Below are 14493 nucleotides of genomic sequence, written 5' to 3' on the forward strand. Positions count from 1 at the left end.
GGAGGGGCAAAAGAGCCCGCCTGGAAAAAAACCCTTTTTTCCCCTCAGCAGAAAAGCCGTGGCAGAAGAAGAGCGGATGACTGGAGAGGGGGAATAGAAGAATCGAGAGGCGCAAGGATTCCGAGAGATATGCAGTGGCCGGGGCGTGATTCCACAACCCAAACTCGCGATGGACTTCCAACATATTATCGATTCACCCCGCTGCCAAACTTACTCCCTACAACGTCAGGGGACGATGGTGCACTGGACTTGGCGATTGCCTCTTTTTCCATTTTTTCTAATAGGTAGCACTACTAACGAAGTGGCAAACAAGGGTAGTTGAATTGGTTAAACCCAAAGATCCCTGTCGTGGTGGGCAACCACGGGGGTCGGTGGGTGGAAAGAAAAAACTCAAAAGTTGTGTGAGAACTTTGATTCTGCAAGTCCCAAAGATAAGGCGAAGGAGACGAGCGAGGGAGAGTAGTAGAGGTAGAAATCATGTCATCAGCAAACGTCGGAGCCATTGTTCCTCATCCTCCTCGTATCATTCTTACTCTTTTCATCATTCCATTCTTTTCGTAAACCAACAAAAACCAATCAGGCTGGCCATATGGGCGGCTTTGATGCTCAGTGGGGTTCGGCGTACCGAGCCGCGGGGTGTTCCAGCGGCAAGCCAAGCTCGTTCAGCCGCTCCGCCCACAGCCGCCACAGCAAGGCGCAGACCTTGAGCGTGTCTAGGCTTGGGGGCAGCTCGGTAATGAGAAGGTGCTCGGTTTTCCGCACGACGTCCGTGCATGGTGCGTCCTGCGCTGCGTCCACCCCGGCCCTTTCTCTCTCCGCGGCGGCCTTCCGCGGCGGCTTCACCACCACCTCGTGTAGGCCGACAAACTGTATTACCGTGCTCCGTCGAACCGTGAACACCTGCAGCGCTGTTGGCGCGACCACGGCGCTGGGGACGCCCTGCACGAAGGGTGGCGCGCGGTCCTTCTGCTCCAGGAAAATCGATGGCAAAAAGGACGCCATGTCAGTGAAAAGAACGCGCTCTTTAATGAACTCCATCCCCTCCGCAGCCGGCTCGGCGTCGCTCGATGCCAGGCCTGTTTCAGCGCGTTCTGCACCGGCGTTGGCGGCTGCTGGCACCGCCGCGGCGCAGAAGTAAAGACCACAGTTTGTCGCATACAGCGTCCCGAAAACGAGTTCTCCGTTGCTGACGATGAAGCAGTGGCAGCTGACCATCACGACGTTGCTCTCCTCGGCCGGGTTCAGCTCCAGTTGACGCGAAAAGGCGGCAAGGAAGTCTTCTTGCCGCGCTTTGAGAAGATGGGCTGCGCTGTAGTCAGTCACGTGCCGCCACGCACGAGCGAGCCATCCGCCGGCGTCGGCCCGGCTCTCCGTACTGGAGCCGTTCGCGTTGACCTTGCCGGCTGCCAGAAGCAGCAGGGCCTCGAAGATGCCCTCGGTACTGTCGCTCGGGTACGGCGCCGTCACGTAGGTGAGAGCAGCGGCACGCACGTACACGGGTGATGGCGGTGCTGCGACGTGCGGCGCCGAGGTCGTCGGCTGCGGCGATGCCCTGGGCGGGGGAGGTGGCGGTGCCGTTTGCTTCCCCCGAAACGGAGAGAACCCGAACATGCCGACTTCAAGCTGCCGCTGAGTTCAGCGCCAGATCCACTGCCGCGACAAAAGAACGACAAAAAAATAGATGAATATGTATCTGTCTTGTGTCACCAGTCTTCTATGCCGAAATGGTGCGCGTTCACTCAAAGGTAAGCGCTGCAGAGAACGTTTCATGCAGAACGACCTTGGAAAAGCAAAAACAGCAAATTCCAAGAAGGAATGGCGAGTAGCAAGGAGGGAAGCAAACGGAAAGATATAAGGAGTGCACAGGACCGAAGCGGCGAATCCACACCTAAGAGTCGCGGCGTGCCGATAGCGCTCTACAACCGTGGGGAGGAGAAAAAAAACAACAACAACAGCGAAGAAGGCACATAATTGCGCGTGCTCGTGGCCGTGGGCGAGAAGGTGTCCACCACGACTCGCTGGTAGATCGATTGATTGGACCGTGCGGCATAACTCATTCCATCCCCCTTTTCCTTGGCGTAGAGCCGTGCATGGTGCTCACTACCCGCGAGATGCATAAAGCAAACAAACGCGGCTTCATTCCTTTTAATTTGTTTCTCTCCTTCATTATCCATTTTCGAACCCACGTTGAACCGCCGCCATCGGCGTACAGCTACGCACTTCAGCGAAAGCAACTTAGCGAAGACGCGTACCCAACAAAAAACACACTCACAAGAAGAAACCAAAGCTTGCGTTTCCGCTTCGCCACATTTAACGGTTGGTCGATAGAAGGAGAGCAGGCGAGAGCGTGTGGGGGCGTTATTATTCCATGCTTCTTGCAGAAAACCAACGCAGGGAGAGAGAGCACAGGGGCTATCGCGAGTACCCGACCCAATTCACCGTGGCCAACGACGCAATCGAAACCAGCTTGCTCCAGTGTATGTGTAAAGAGAGCATAGCACGAATAATAGAGAAAAGAAAAACTGTCAACAACCAGAACAGAAGCACCAACACAGTTGCAGCCCAAGCACGTAGCGTAGAAAGTAGAAAGAAAAGAAGAAGAGGAAAACACACAACCAAGCACACACCTTCACACTCTCCTACGCGTTGAGCTCGTACGTAACCCTTTAAAACAGGCCAGCCGACTCCTTGGCGCGCGACATGGACTGGTACGTGATGACGGGCTGCGCACCGCTCTGCTTCTCTGCGGCCATCTCCAACAGCAGCATCAGCTGCTTCATCGGCAGCTCCTGCGGGAAGAGGTTCACGCAGCTGTTCATATCCTGCTGCGAGGCAAACACGAGCCCGAGCGCCGCACACACCTTTGGAATGGCAGTGGCGGGGATGGTCGGCAAGTGCAGCTTCACCGAGAAGCACGCGTTCAGCTCCAGGCTGTCCATGATGTCGAACTGCGCGGTGGTGCCCACCACCAGCAGCTTCTTCCCCTCCGGTGGCGGACGCTTGATCAGGACCAACAGCGCCTGCAGCAGCGTGTTGCTGTAGCGGCCTCCAAGCTGAGAGAAGTCAATAAGCCGCTCGAGATCGTCCAAGATGATGCAGCTCGACGGGGACTTGTAGGCGTCCTCGAAGGCTTTCCGTAGAATGTTCACGCGCTGCATCTCGCCGTAGCCGACCATGTCTTCCGCCGACACCACCTTCACATAAGGGAAGTCCGCGAGCTCCGCGAGGTAGGCGCTGATGGCGGACTTGCCGCTGCCCGGCGCACCGTCGATGAGCACCGACAGCAAGTCCAGTCGCTTGCCGGCGGCGTTGAGCTGGTCGGTGTAGCGCTGACAGCGCGCCCGCACGACGTCCCAGATGTCGCCGTAGTCGATGATGCCACCACGGCGCAGGTTCGCACACTCCTCCTTTGCCTGTCCAAAGGCCGGGGTGACCTCCTCCACGGCCTTTAGAAAGTCCTCACGTGTGACGAGGACGCTGGCGTCGTCGACCATCTTCTCCGGGTGGTCGAGGTCGATGTGGCGGTTGAAGGCGTTCGACGTGGCATCGCGCACCACGCCCTCAATCTCCGCACCCGAGTAGTTCTTCGTCATCTTCGCCAGCTCCTCCAGGCTCACGTCGGTGGCCATGATGTTGTTCTCCCGCATGCCACGGGTGTGAATGCGGAAGATCTCAACGCGGCCGTCCTCGTCTGGCAGCCCGATCTCGACGTGCACCTCGAAACGACCCGGTCGCAGGATGGCCTCGTCGATCAGATCCAGGCGGTTCGTCATGCCGATCAACAAGACATTGTTCAGCGAGTTCACGCCGTCGATCTTGGAGAGGAGCTGGTTCACCACGTTGTCGTTCACACCCGTGGAGTCGCGGACGGCGCCGCGCTGCTTGCATATCGCGTCGAACTCGTCAAAGATGATGAGGTGCAGACGGGACTGGTCGCCCTTCTCCGTCTGCTCCTTCTCTGCATCCACAAAGAGCTTGCGGACGTTCTCCTCCGTCCCGCCAACAAACTTGTTGAACACCTCCGGCCCGTTCACGATCTTCGGCTCGTGACAGTTCAGAATCTCGCCGATCTTGCGCGCAATCAGCGTCTTACCGGTGCCCGGAGGACCAAACAGCAGCACACCCTTCACGTGCTTCAGACCGAGCTTCTTGATGAAGGAGGGCTTCAGCATTCGACTGGCAAAGGCACGGCGAAAGACCTGTCCAAACTCGGCGCGCAAGCCGCCAATGCCGAGGTTTTCGAGGTTGAAGTTGCGGACCAGCTGGGGCTGCTGCGCATCCATCTGCGCCTCCGACACGTTCGTCAGGGAAATCCCACTCGACTCGTTCGTCGTGACCAGCACCTGCGTCGTGCCACGCACAAAGCGGCCCAAGTCCGCCTCCTTCAGCGCTGCCGGTGTCGCGTCCTTCGACTCCACCAGCTCAGTCGCCAGCACCGTCGCCCGCATCCGCTCGCCAGTGTCCATCACCACTGCCAGCTGCTGCATCAGACGGAAGCACTGCCCTGAAAACATCTTCTCCATAAACGCGATGCAGGCCTGGCAATCCAGCACGATGGTCTGGCGAGCGCTGATCAGCTCCACCTGAATTTTCAGTATGTGAATGTCAGGAACGGGCGTGGTGAGGGGCTTGAGCTCGACGGTGCTGCGCGCACCGGTCGACACGCCGAGCAAACGGCGCTGGATGCTATTAAAGCCGATGGAACCAAGTTCAATCGCACCGCTGCGACGTGCCGTGAAAGGGAAGTCTTGGATCTTCACCAGGACAGACGCGTCCGCCGCCGTGGCCTGCGGGTCCGCGATCGCCGCAAAGTCCTGCGCGTTCATGAAAATGCAGTTTGTTTTGGTGTCGTTGTCCGTAGGGACCGAACAGACGTTGAAGTACTTGCTCATTCTCGGAGACGCCGGGGCGGCGGGGGCGGGGGGAATGGTTCGGCAGCTCGAGGTGGATGAAGACAGCGCAACGACGCCAGGGGGTATGTGACTTGACGATCGAATTCACAGCCGAGGTTGGAACGGAAAGGGGAGGCGGGGTATATATGAGCGGAAGAAACACAGATTACCTGCACTTTCTCTACCTTTACGGACGAATGAAGCTAGTGAAATGCTGCAATGCAGATGGTGACCGAATGCCGTGCATGCATGCACCTGATCCCATCCACGCAAAAACAGTCGATGATGCGACAAGCGATGGCCGAGACAGTCCGCAGAAACAAACACAGACACACACACACACACACCAACAAACAATCAAGACACAGGTAAAGAGAGAGAGAGAGAGAGAGCATCAGGAAGAGATGGAAAGAGGGAAGGAGAGCCCGCGTGAGAGAGTGAACAGAGTGAAGGCATCATCAAGGAAATGAGTGACTCTCCTCACAATATCACAAGATGCATCCTGGCCATTGCTGCGTTGAACACGCGTTACGCTCTACGAACATCAAAAATTCTAGTTAACATGGACTCACAAGGAGCTCTACTTCTAGTGGTTCAGCACATGCCACCGCATACACTATTCGTATCATCTTGTTATTCCGAAGGGCGAATATCCAAATTACACACCTCAACTGCGCGGAAAATAAAGACGCGACAGACCTTCCCACAAAGATCCACCATGCGTCCACATCGCATCACAGCAAAGCGCAGCGCAGCGGGGGCGGGCCATCAGTGAGGAAGCAAAAGGTGTAAGGGTCGTCACGAGGAAGAGTCAGACGAGTTGTTCGTCGTAAACCTGAGTCATCACGCAGCCGCGCAGCACACACCGCACGCACACACACCCACACACATACACGCACAGTCCCTCTGCCTTGGTATTAGGTTCGACGGCAACAATGATGTCACTCACCGCAGTGCGAATGCGGGTCCGTGGAGAGATGCCACAATCTTCATGGGGACGTCGTCGCGGCGGCCGAGGCAGCCGACGCAGCTCGCAGTCGTCAGCACACCACCACCACCACCACCACCACAACAACAACAACAAACACCAGCACAGACACAGATGCAGCCACGCAGCGCGGCGCTTCATTGCAGAGTTGAAGTGTTGTCGACTCGCGGCCACGGCGTGCGCGGCTCGGACTCATTACATCAGATACTTTTGGTTTGGGAATCAGAAGCGGCGCGGGGCAGCGGACACGAAACTGAAGAGAAGCAACGAAAACGAGTAGTAGCGCCGGCACTGAATGCGCTAGGGGTTATGGGGTAAAGAGAACGATGAATCCCCGGAGGTGAACAAGCAGCCTACGACTATAATGAAGCAAACGAGGCGAAGGAGGAGTGGAGGCGGGAGTAGGACGATAAATAGCTCTCTGTTACACGGATGTGAATCTGCCGGATGTCACCGAGTGCTAGGAGACCTAACGCTACGGACATCGCCGTGTTCCGGCTCCTTTTGCGGGTATTACGGGCACCTTCCATTAGGTTAGAAAGGTGCTAAAATAAAGAACAGACGAAGGTCAGTGGCACTGGGGATTGCGACGACAGTCAGCGGAGGTAAGCGTTGTTTGTCGTTCAAGCATACGGGTTATCAACGAAGGAAAAATAGACGCAAACCAGAAAAAATAAGAAAGGCATCAAAAGAGCAGATGAAAGCACGCGATCAAGGGGAGCGGTATTCACCAGCGCATACACACACGCACACGTGTACACACGAAGGCCTCTCCTGAAAGCTTTTCGGGCATGATAATAAAAAGAGTTCTTTTTTTGTCAGCTCTCCCCGGTGCTACGAAGCTGTTTCTTTTGTTCCTCCGCTAAAGCCGTGAGTTTCGCCTTCGCGTCCTCCAGCTGACTCTGGAAGCCCTTCGACTCCTTCAGCTTCTCCAGCGCCGTTGGCTTATCACCTGCGCGTAGGGCTGCCAGGGAGTCCTGCTTGCGCGCCGCCACCAACGCCTCCAGCTCCGCCACTTTCTTTTCTTGCTTCTGCATCTGAACGCGGAACGGCTCGGCGTGGCTGTCGAGCAGCTGCTTGATCTGTCCCTCCACTACCTTCGCTTGTTGAAGTTCCTGTAGCGCCGCCGCCTTGTCGTTGCGCTCGCGTAGGCACACAAGTGACGCCTGCTTGTGCTGCGCCACCTGCGCCTGCAGAGACTCAATCTGCTGCTGGAATTCCGCTTCGAGTTCTTCATCTAAGTCATTCAGCCCTTGCAGCAGCTCCGCGTCTTCGTAGTCCGAGCTGTGCACGGACACTTCTCCAGGGATCTCGTCCTCGTCATCGTCGTCGCCGGCGTTCATTGTCTTGTTGCCGCCGCCGCCGTGTTGCCGATCGTTTGTCGTTTTACGTGCCGCGCACGACGCGACGCCGCGATCGAACAGGGAGGATGGGTTGCCATCGTAGTTATCGAGCTCCTCCTCTACATCTGGGTTGTTCTGCATGAAGGCCTGGAAGACGGCGAGCTGGGCGCTGACTTGAGCCTGGGTGAGGGCTGCCTCCGCCTCCGCAGAGGCTTGGCGAAGGCGCAGCTCTTCCTCGTCTTCTTCCACATCGCCGTCGCCGCCGCCGCTACTCGTTTTCTTGTCCTTCTCCTCCTGCTTTTGCTGAGCGACGAGGGCGGCGTGCAGCGCTTCCTTCTTGCGCCTTCGCTCTGCTGCATTAGCCTCGCGCGTCAACGCGTTCGCCTCCCGCTTCGCCTGCCACTGCTCCTTCAGCGTGGGCTTGCCAGCGTGTTCCTCCTCGTGCGCTTCGAGCGCGGATGGGCTGCCTTGGGCTTGTGAGTCCGGTGATGCCTGCTTTGAGAGACGGGTGCGCCGCGCCGGGCGATCTGTGCGAGGGGTCCTCACTGGTGTGGAGCCGTCTTGACCCATTTCAGCGCTCTCCTTTCGCTCTACGCTGCTGTCGGTACACGAACAAGGCAGCAAATAAAATAGTTTTTTGTTTGTTTTGGAATCTTGTACTGCGGAGAGACGGCCTTTCGCAGACGACGCGCCCCCCCCAAAATGGCGCCAGCTGCGTGGGCGTGTGCGGGGCACCCAACCAAACAGAAAGGCCGGTAGAGGAGCAGCAAAGGAGGTAGATGCAGAAAGCGACGTCGTGGCGGAAGAGGAATACTAAGAATAATCACAATAGTAGTAGTAGTAGTAAATAGCAAATAACCAGGCGCTGGCAAAGGATGCGCAGGTAAGGTCATACATGACACGTTGTTGTTGAGCGGCCGCGCAGGAGCGAGTGTGAGGAGGGACGGCCACGGACAGCCCGGGAGGAAGAAGAGCTCAATAGTATCGCGACGTTATCCCTTTGCGTTACCGTGACGGTGTACTGCCAAATGGAAAAGACTCTGTTGCGAGAGAACAGAGTGACGGAGAAAGAAAAAAAAGAACTTGTGATGATCCAGCACGTAGAAACACACACACACACACACCATGCATGCGCCTCTTCCTTCGCTGCTGCTGTGTCGCCTACTCCGACGGCTTTGACTGCGCGGCGGCCCACGAGCTCAACACCGCATCGTAGCGCGAAGAAGTCACCACACCCAAACCGCCGTCCACCATTAACGATGCGTAGCGCGTGTCCGACTCTGGCGTGGGCAGCAGCGGCGTAAAGTTCACGGCGCGCCGCTGTTCTTCGGCTGCGGTGTAGCAGGCCTCTCGCGCCGGCACATCGGTGGGAAACGTGCGTGTGATCCAGTCTTCCGTCTTTGGAGTTGGGTGGATGGTGCTATCGTGTTCTGTAGAGGAAGGAGACGACACCGTTGAGCGTGTCGGTGCGGTCTTGAACAGAGGCGAGGTCAGCCCCACCAGCGTGAGCGCATCTGCGATGAAATTGGCCTTCACCCGCTGGTCAAAGAAGGAGTAGTGGGTGCTGAGGGAAGGGAGGATGTTAACCTCCAAGAGGACCGGCCGCAGAGTCGGCGACGCGCCGCTCTCCAGTCTTCTTTCGTCGCTCTCGTGGACTAATAAAACATCCACGCCGAAAAACTCAAAGAAGGGACCGATACCGCTGGCCGTACATGGCGGAGGGGGAGGATGCGGCAACGGCGACGTGTCGACACCGCCGGTTGCGCCTCGACCCGTGCTTTCATTCCTCACCGCACTGCCAGCCCGCTCACCTGCACGACGTGCTGCCGCGCGCAGCTCGGAGCGCACCTCCGGCGTGACGGAGAGAAACGTCCGGCGCAGTACCTCGTGGATGCGCGTCTGGGTGCTGGCCCAGTCGTAGCCTGTCTCTTGCATGTACACACCCAGCGCTTCCAACGGCCACTTTGTCTCCATCGCCGGTGGAGCCGCTGCCGCCTCCTCCGTGGTCCCCTCTTCTCCATCTCTAACTGCGTCATCGCTGCTGTTGCTGCGGTGGATCGGAGCAGCGAGGGAAAGCGTGGAGGCCGTTTGTTGTTTGTTTACTGTGAAGTTGGTCAGATGCGCTCGCAGCTGCTGCACATCTGCGAGCATGCCCCCCGCTGCGGATGCCTGTGTGCCGCCGTGTGAAGCCGGCGCGTGGTAAGGGGCGGAGGCAATACGCACCAGGCCGTCGCGGTACAGATACATTCGCACAGGCTCGTACGAGGTGACCACCACGTAGAGGCGCAGATCAAACTTGTGTCCCAGTATCAGGAATGGGTGCGACAGGTATCGCTGGATCACAAAACTGCTGCTGTCGGGCTTGCTGCTGTTGGGGCTGTTGCGAGGATTGTTCTTTTCTTCCGGTGTATCGACGGTGCAACGCGAGGTGGAACTGCTGAGGGAAGCCTTAGCCGCCGCGAGTGCGGAGTTGAGGCCTGTCGTGGGGAGTGCGCCGACCTTCATCAGGGCAGCCTCCGCCGCCGCCACGCCGCTGCCGTCCCTTCCAGCATCCACGAGAAAAATTCCCTGCCCACCCGCGTTGTTCGCCGGCTTCACAATAAACAAGCTTGACGTGCGTGGGAGGCCGCCACGATGCACACAGGAATGCCGCAGAGCCGTCTGAAATTCCTTCGCGTCCTGCGGCAGCAACCACGTCTGTGGCGTGAGTGCCGCCCAGTCGCCGTCACTCGTCGCGGAGCACGCTTCGGGATGGGCGACCTCAACCGCAGAGGTGCCGCTCGCACCACCACCATCCTCGCTCTGAGGCTTCCAGAGCGTACTCACGACGCCGCCGCTTCGACTCCTCCTGTCGTTCTCTTCCATTGCAGCTGATGCGTTCCCGTCGTTGAGGGCCGACGCGCGCTGCCACCGCTGCTGAGCTCGACGCATAACGGTGCACAACTTATCCTTGCGACCGAGCCAGTGCGTCCCAGGGAAGTGGTTCACCTTGCGGTACTGCGCCAGCTGGCCCATGAGCTGATCCACCGTACTCGGTAGAAGGTGCTTCAGCCACAGGAGGGAGTGGGTCTTGTGCAGGAGCGCCTTACGTCCCTCCACGCGTGTAAAACCGGCTGCCCGCAGCGTGCCGAAGAGGGCCGTGAAGGGGCAGCAGGCGTCGCCGAAAATGTAGCTGAGTTGGCTGTAGGGGCCTGTCGGGGCTCGTGGAATGGACCGGCAGATCGAGAGCACCGAATGCGTAGGTCTTCTTGCTGCTTGTGCGACGCCGTCATCAACAGAGGTATTTGCTATGGTGTGTGGGAGCGCTTCCGCCGTCGCGGCTGCGTTGTGGCCACCGTACGCCGTCGGCGGGTCCGCACCTCCGTGGTGACGACTGTCTGCTGTGGTCAGCGCCGTTGTCCGTGGGGGCGGATCCGGCCTGACAAAGGCCACGTATTTTCCTCCTCCGTCTCGGCCTTGCGCTTCGCTGGGCGATGTGGGCCACTCCCACCCATCCACCGGCGCGTCGTGCGGCAGAAGTGCGAGGGTCGCACGGCGACGCGGGTAGGGGGACGAGACAAGAAAGACGTCCGTGGCTGTGACAGCGACAGCGGCGCCATCGTCGTCGGAGACGGTGGCGGGAGAGTGAAATGCTGAAGTCACGCTCGGGTACCAAACGACAGGTGGCGGTGTTAGATAACGCTGCAGCACCGCCCGCGCGTGTTGTGCGGCGACGGCGTCCTTCGACGCGGTCTCCATGTGTGCTGGTTGCGGTGCCGGAGTCGCGTGCAATAGGGAGCTGAACCTCAGCACTTCCTTTAGAAAACACAGTCACTCGCAGAAACGTTGAATGGACGGGCCCGACTACATTTTTTACGGGGAGTGTTGAGGTGAGAGAAAAAACACCACACAACAAGAACACAATCAACAGAGGAAAAGACGATGTCCAACGAGGGAAATTGATTTCGTCGAAGTGGGAGGCGGACAGGAGGGAGAAGATGTGAGAGAGGGAAGCGAAGCGCGGCGACGCTGAGGCGACACCATGAAGGACAGAAATGCACCCCCCAGAAGACCTCTACGTCAACACACCCACACACATACACATACACATACACATACATGAGCTCATTTAATAGTTGCATTTGCTGTGAGTTTTTACTCAGCTGCAGCAACAGAGTACCGGCGTTTCCTTAAAAAAAAATAGTAAATCAACTAATACTGTTTCACCATCAGCATCAAGAAAAGTAGCCTACACAGTTGGTCAGTAAATTACTTTAGCATTAAGCGCTGCGCCTCCAACTGCACACACGAAGAAAAGGTCGCTGATTGCCATTAATTGGTCTCGTCGTCTTCGCTGCCTTCGGCATCCGATGGTGCGGCATGGTGGTAGTCGTCGTATACCGCCAGTCCCTCATCCAGCAACTCCCGCCACTCGTCCTTCTCCATCTCGTACGCGACACAGTAACGATCCATCTTGTAGCGCAGGGCGGCCTTCGCCTGCTCCACCACCTCACGCAGCATCGGGGCGGAGGCGTAGGTACTCAGCACGTGCGCGCCCACGTCCACGCTCTTCAGAGTGCTGCGCAGGGAGCCGCAGCCGCGCGGCAGTTGACGCGCCGTAGCGGCCGGGTCGGCAAACAGCAGCTCCATCGGAAAGGTATTAGAGAGGGGGTAGTTGGACTCCGTCACGAGCGGCAAGTAGGTGGCGGTGCCTAGCGGCAAGGCGTAGCGCAGCATCGCCTCCCGGGGCGGGTACACGGCGGACGGCAGCACCCCGGCACCGCGCAAAGTCACGGCATGACCCAACACCTGACCAGCGCTGCTCAGCGGGGCGTAGGTGGACATGGCGTGGGTCAGTGGCACAAAACCGGTCTTGAGGGACGCAGTGCTGCGGGTGCTTTCTTCTTCCGCCGCTTTCGTGGAGGACATGCGCTCGTCGATGACTGGCGCGTCGGGCAGCAGCGGGTTCGCTTCGAGGAACTTCCACAACTCGCTGGACTGTGCGATGGATTGCGGGAGGGCGCCCATCGCCGCGGCGACCCGCAGGCCCGGCGCGGGACGCACCACGCTGCACCAGTCGTCCATGTAGTACATCGGGCCCTGCGTGCGCAACACAGCGTCGTCATGGGCATCCTTCCCGCTGTCTCGTCCTCGTTTACTCTGTGGCACGTTCGCACAGTTGCCGTCACGCACGCCGTAGAGAGCTGTGTCCATTACAGCAGCCACGTACTGCGCGGTGGCTCTTTCATCCTCCAGCCACGTCGGACGGCCAGCCGGTGAGCCAGCGGTGGTCGTGCCACGGAAGAACTCACCCCACTGCGCGAGTGGAATCGGAATGTATACGGCGGACGTGTGCTGAGACAGGTGCAGAGTAGCCAGGAGGCGATTGAGTGCTACCTCATCGATTCGCCGCTCGCGGAAGGCGACCCTGCTGCTGTTCTGCCGGTCTGTGATCCAACTCGGGAGCGGTGTGAAGAGGCAGGTGTTCACGACCGGCGTCTTGGCCCCCGCATCATCCCAAAAGCGCTCCAGCACGTTTGCCGCGGCCCCGCCAAACATGCCATCGCCGTCCGTGAAGCACTGCACGCCTTGAAGCTGGTCGGCGGCCTCTAACTGCGTCCGCATGGCGTCACTCAACGCAGCCACTTCCTCTCTCTTGTCGGTGTGGAGGTGCGCTATGCCGTAGCCGAAGCTGTGCAGTGCAGGGATGTCGCCCGTTGCGTCGACGTGCTGAAGGGGCTTGACGGACGTTACACTGTGTGCCCCCAGTCCTGTGGTGATGTACTGCCACCACGGAATGGTCGTGTTGTGCGTGTCAAATAGCTTCTTCTTCAGCTTCGTCAGTTTCTGCTGTTTTGTGAGACTCTTCGGATGGGGAGTGTTGTGGTGTGCGGTGTCTTCCTCCGCCGCCTCTCCGGCCTGCTCCGCCGCGTCATCCCTGCGATGACGTTGCGGAGTACTATCGGTGCCTCCATACGGCGCAATACCAAGCTCGCGACGCAGTCTCGCGTAGTTGCGCTCTTCTCCTTCGTCGTCGTCGTCGCTTGTCCCTTCGTCATCGTCGTCGTCGTCCTCTTCATCTACGTCGAGACCGTGCTGTGCCCACATGTGCCGGCGCACCGCCTCCACTACGCCGTCCAGCCGCCGTGCCGCCTTATCTCCCTTTTGGCTTTTCAATTGCGCGCTTGCGGCAGCAGCAGAGGCACTTGCTGACCCACCCCACAGCACCGAAGCTGCGGAGCTTGTCGTATCGATGTACCGTGGGCCGTTCTGAGTCCTGGCATCATCCCTCTCCTGCTGCTGCTCTTGCTCTTCGTCGTCGTGGTCGTACTTCGCCTCCCACGCCGCGACGTCATCGAAGGTGGCTGAGTACGGCGCGTCCAGCAGCAGCAGACGGGGGACGTGCGTCCGTGGATGTACGGAGCTGCTGCTGCTGCTGCTGCCGTCGTCGCCGCCTCCTCCGCTGCCCCCGAGCACGTCAGTTGTTCTGCACTCGCGGTACAACGTGTGGTGGTGCGCGTCGTAGTGCGAGGTGCCGTTGGCCCACTGCGCCGCCACGAGGGAGCTGTAGTTGCCGAAGGCCACCGTGATGACTTCCCGTTCGCCTAACATTGTATTTACTGCAGTCTATCTTTGCTTTTTTTAATTCACCTCCCACAATAAACTTAAAACAACAACAACAAGTCCACTCTGTTGAACATGCGTGACGAAGCCTGAGAGGAGATCAGAAGTTTATCTGCGCTTCTCTCACTGTGTGCGCCTGTCCGTGCTGACCTGTATATTGTATTTGTGAGACTCAAATGCACAGCAATCGATTGTGGTATGAGAAGGGGTGGAAGTATCGAGACAATACGGAGGAATAATAATAATAAGAATAATAGTGATGATAGTGATGATAAAAAACCTGTCAGACACGCACCCGCATCCACACGCAGAAAGGTTCTTGAACCGACAGGAGTGACTCATGGAGGAAGACAACATCATTTACCAGTCAGCCACATAAGCACACTACCAGCGTTTTCCCCCTCGCTTCCCCTCTCGAGCGAGTAGGCGATCTTCAAGAAACACACAAACGCACGCTATCACCAACGCACCCTTCAGTGGGTCCACGGAGAGTAAAACCGGGCTCTACCAGAAGAAAAGACAGCGAGCAGGGAGACACTTTACTCACACGGCAAGCCCACCCCCCGCCCCCCACGCTATCGACGCGACTTTTCTGGGCGAGGCTGCAGTTGTGGATCGTGTGCACGGCACGTCGTTGCGCTTCAGCCAAATGCATGTACAGCTTTCA

The 14493-nt window shown here is 58.3% G+C and overlaps 6 protein-coding genes across 7 annotated transcripts; all 6 read right to left on the reverse strand.

The window, feature by feature from the left end:
- Window positions 1-606: 606 nt before the first annotated feature.
- ABB37_08612 (hypothetical protein) lies at window positions 607-1781 on the reverse strand (the record flags this gene model as incomplete). The annotated part of the gene is made up of 1 exon (XM_015807672.1): window positions 607-1781. Exon 1 carries the CDS (start codon window positions 1609-1611, stop codon window positions 607-609), a length of 1005 nt encoding a protein of 334 aa, XP_015653754.1. The 5' UTR covers window positions 1612-1781.
- An 885-nt stretch (window positions 1782-2666) lies between these two features.
- On the reverse strand, window positions 2667-5148 carry ABB37_08613 (putative vesicle-fusing ATPase putativeN-ethylmaleimide-sensitive factor; the record flags this gene model as incomplete). Its single annotated transcript, XM_015807673.1, has 1 exon — window positions 2667-5148. The coding sequence occupies exon 1, from the start codon at window positions 4890-4892 to the stop codon at window positions 2667-2669; it is 2226 nt and encodes a 741-aa protein (XP_015653755.1). The 5' UTR covers window positions 4893-5148.
- Window positions 5149-5703: 555 nt separating this feature from the next.
- On the reverse strand, window positions 5704-6021 carry ABB37_08614 (hypothetical protein; the record flags this gene model as incomplete). Its single annotated transcript, XM_015807674.1, has 1 exon — window positions 5704-6021. One exon carries the CDS (start codon window positions 6019-6021, stop codon window positions 5704-5706), a length of 318 nt encoding a protein of 105 aa, XP_015653756.1.
- A 677-nt stretch (window positions 6022-6698) lies between these two features.
- On the reverse strand, window positions 6699-7936 carry ABB37_08615 (hypothetical protein; the record flags this gene model as incomplete). The annotated part of the gene is made up of 1 exon (XM_015807675.1): window positions 6699-7936. The coding sequence occupies exon 1, from the start codon at window positions 7791-7793 to the stop codon at window positions 6699-6701; it is 1095 nt and encodes a 364-aa protein (XP_015653757.1). The 5' UTR covers window positions 7794-7936.
- Window positions 7937-8384: 448 nt separating this feature from the next.
- ABB37_08616 (putative Tubulin-tyrosine ligase) lies at window positions 8385-11067 on the reverse strand (the record flags this gene model as incomplete). The annotated part of the gene is made up of 1 exon (XM_015807676.1): window positions 8385-11067. Exon 1 carries the CDS (start codon window positions 10959-10961, stop codon window positions 8385-8387), a length of 2577 nt encoding a protein of 858 aa, XP_015653758.1. The 5' UTR covers window positions 10962-11067.
- A 467-nt stretch (window positions 11068-11534) lies between these two features.
- Window positions 11535-13998, reverse strand: ABB37_08617 (hypothetical protein; the record flags this gene model as incomplete). 2 transcript variants are annotated; one of them, XM_015807678.1, is made up of 1 exon in its annotated part: window positions 11535-13998. In XM_015807678.1, exon 1 carries the CDS (start codon window positions 13812-13814, stop codon window positions 11535-11537), a length of 2280 nt encoding a protein of 759 aa, XP_015653760.1. In that variant the 5' UTR covers window positions 13815-13998. The 2 variants fall into 2 exon arrangements, with proteins under 2 accessions (XP_015653760.1, XP_015653759.1); XM_015807677.1 differs by having other exon boundaries at window positions 11535-13977.
- Window positions 13999-14493: the final 495 nt, after the last annotated feature.

This window comes from Leptomonas pyrrhocoris (genome assembly GCF_001293395.1).
Source record: "Leptomonas pyrrhocoris isolate H10 chromosome Unknown, whole genome shotgun sequence".
NCBI lineage: Eukaryota > Euglenozoa > Kinetoplastea > Trypanosomatida > Trypanosomatidae > Leptomonas > Leptomonas pyrrhocoris.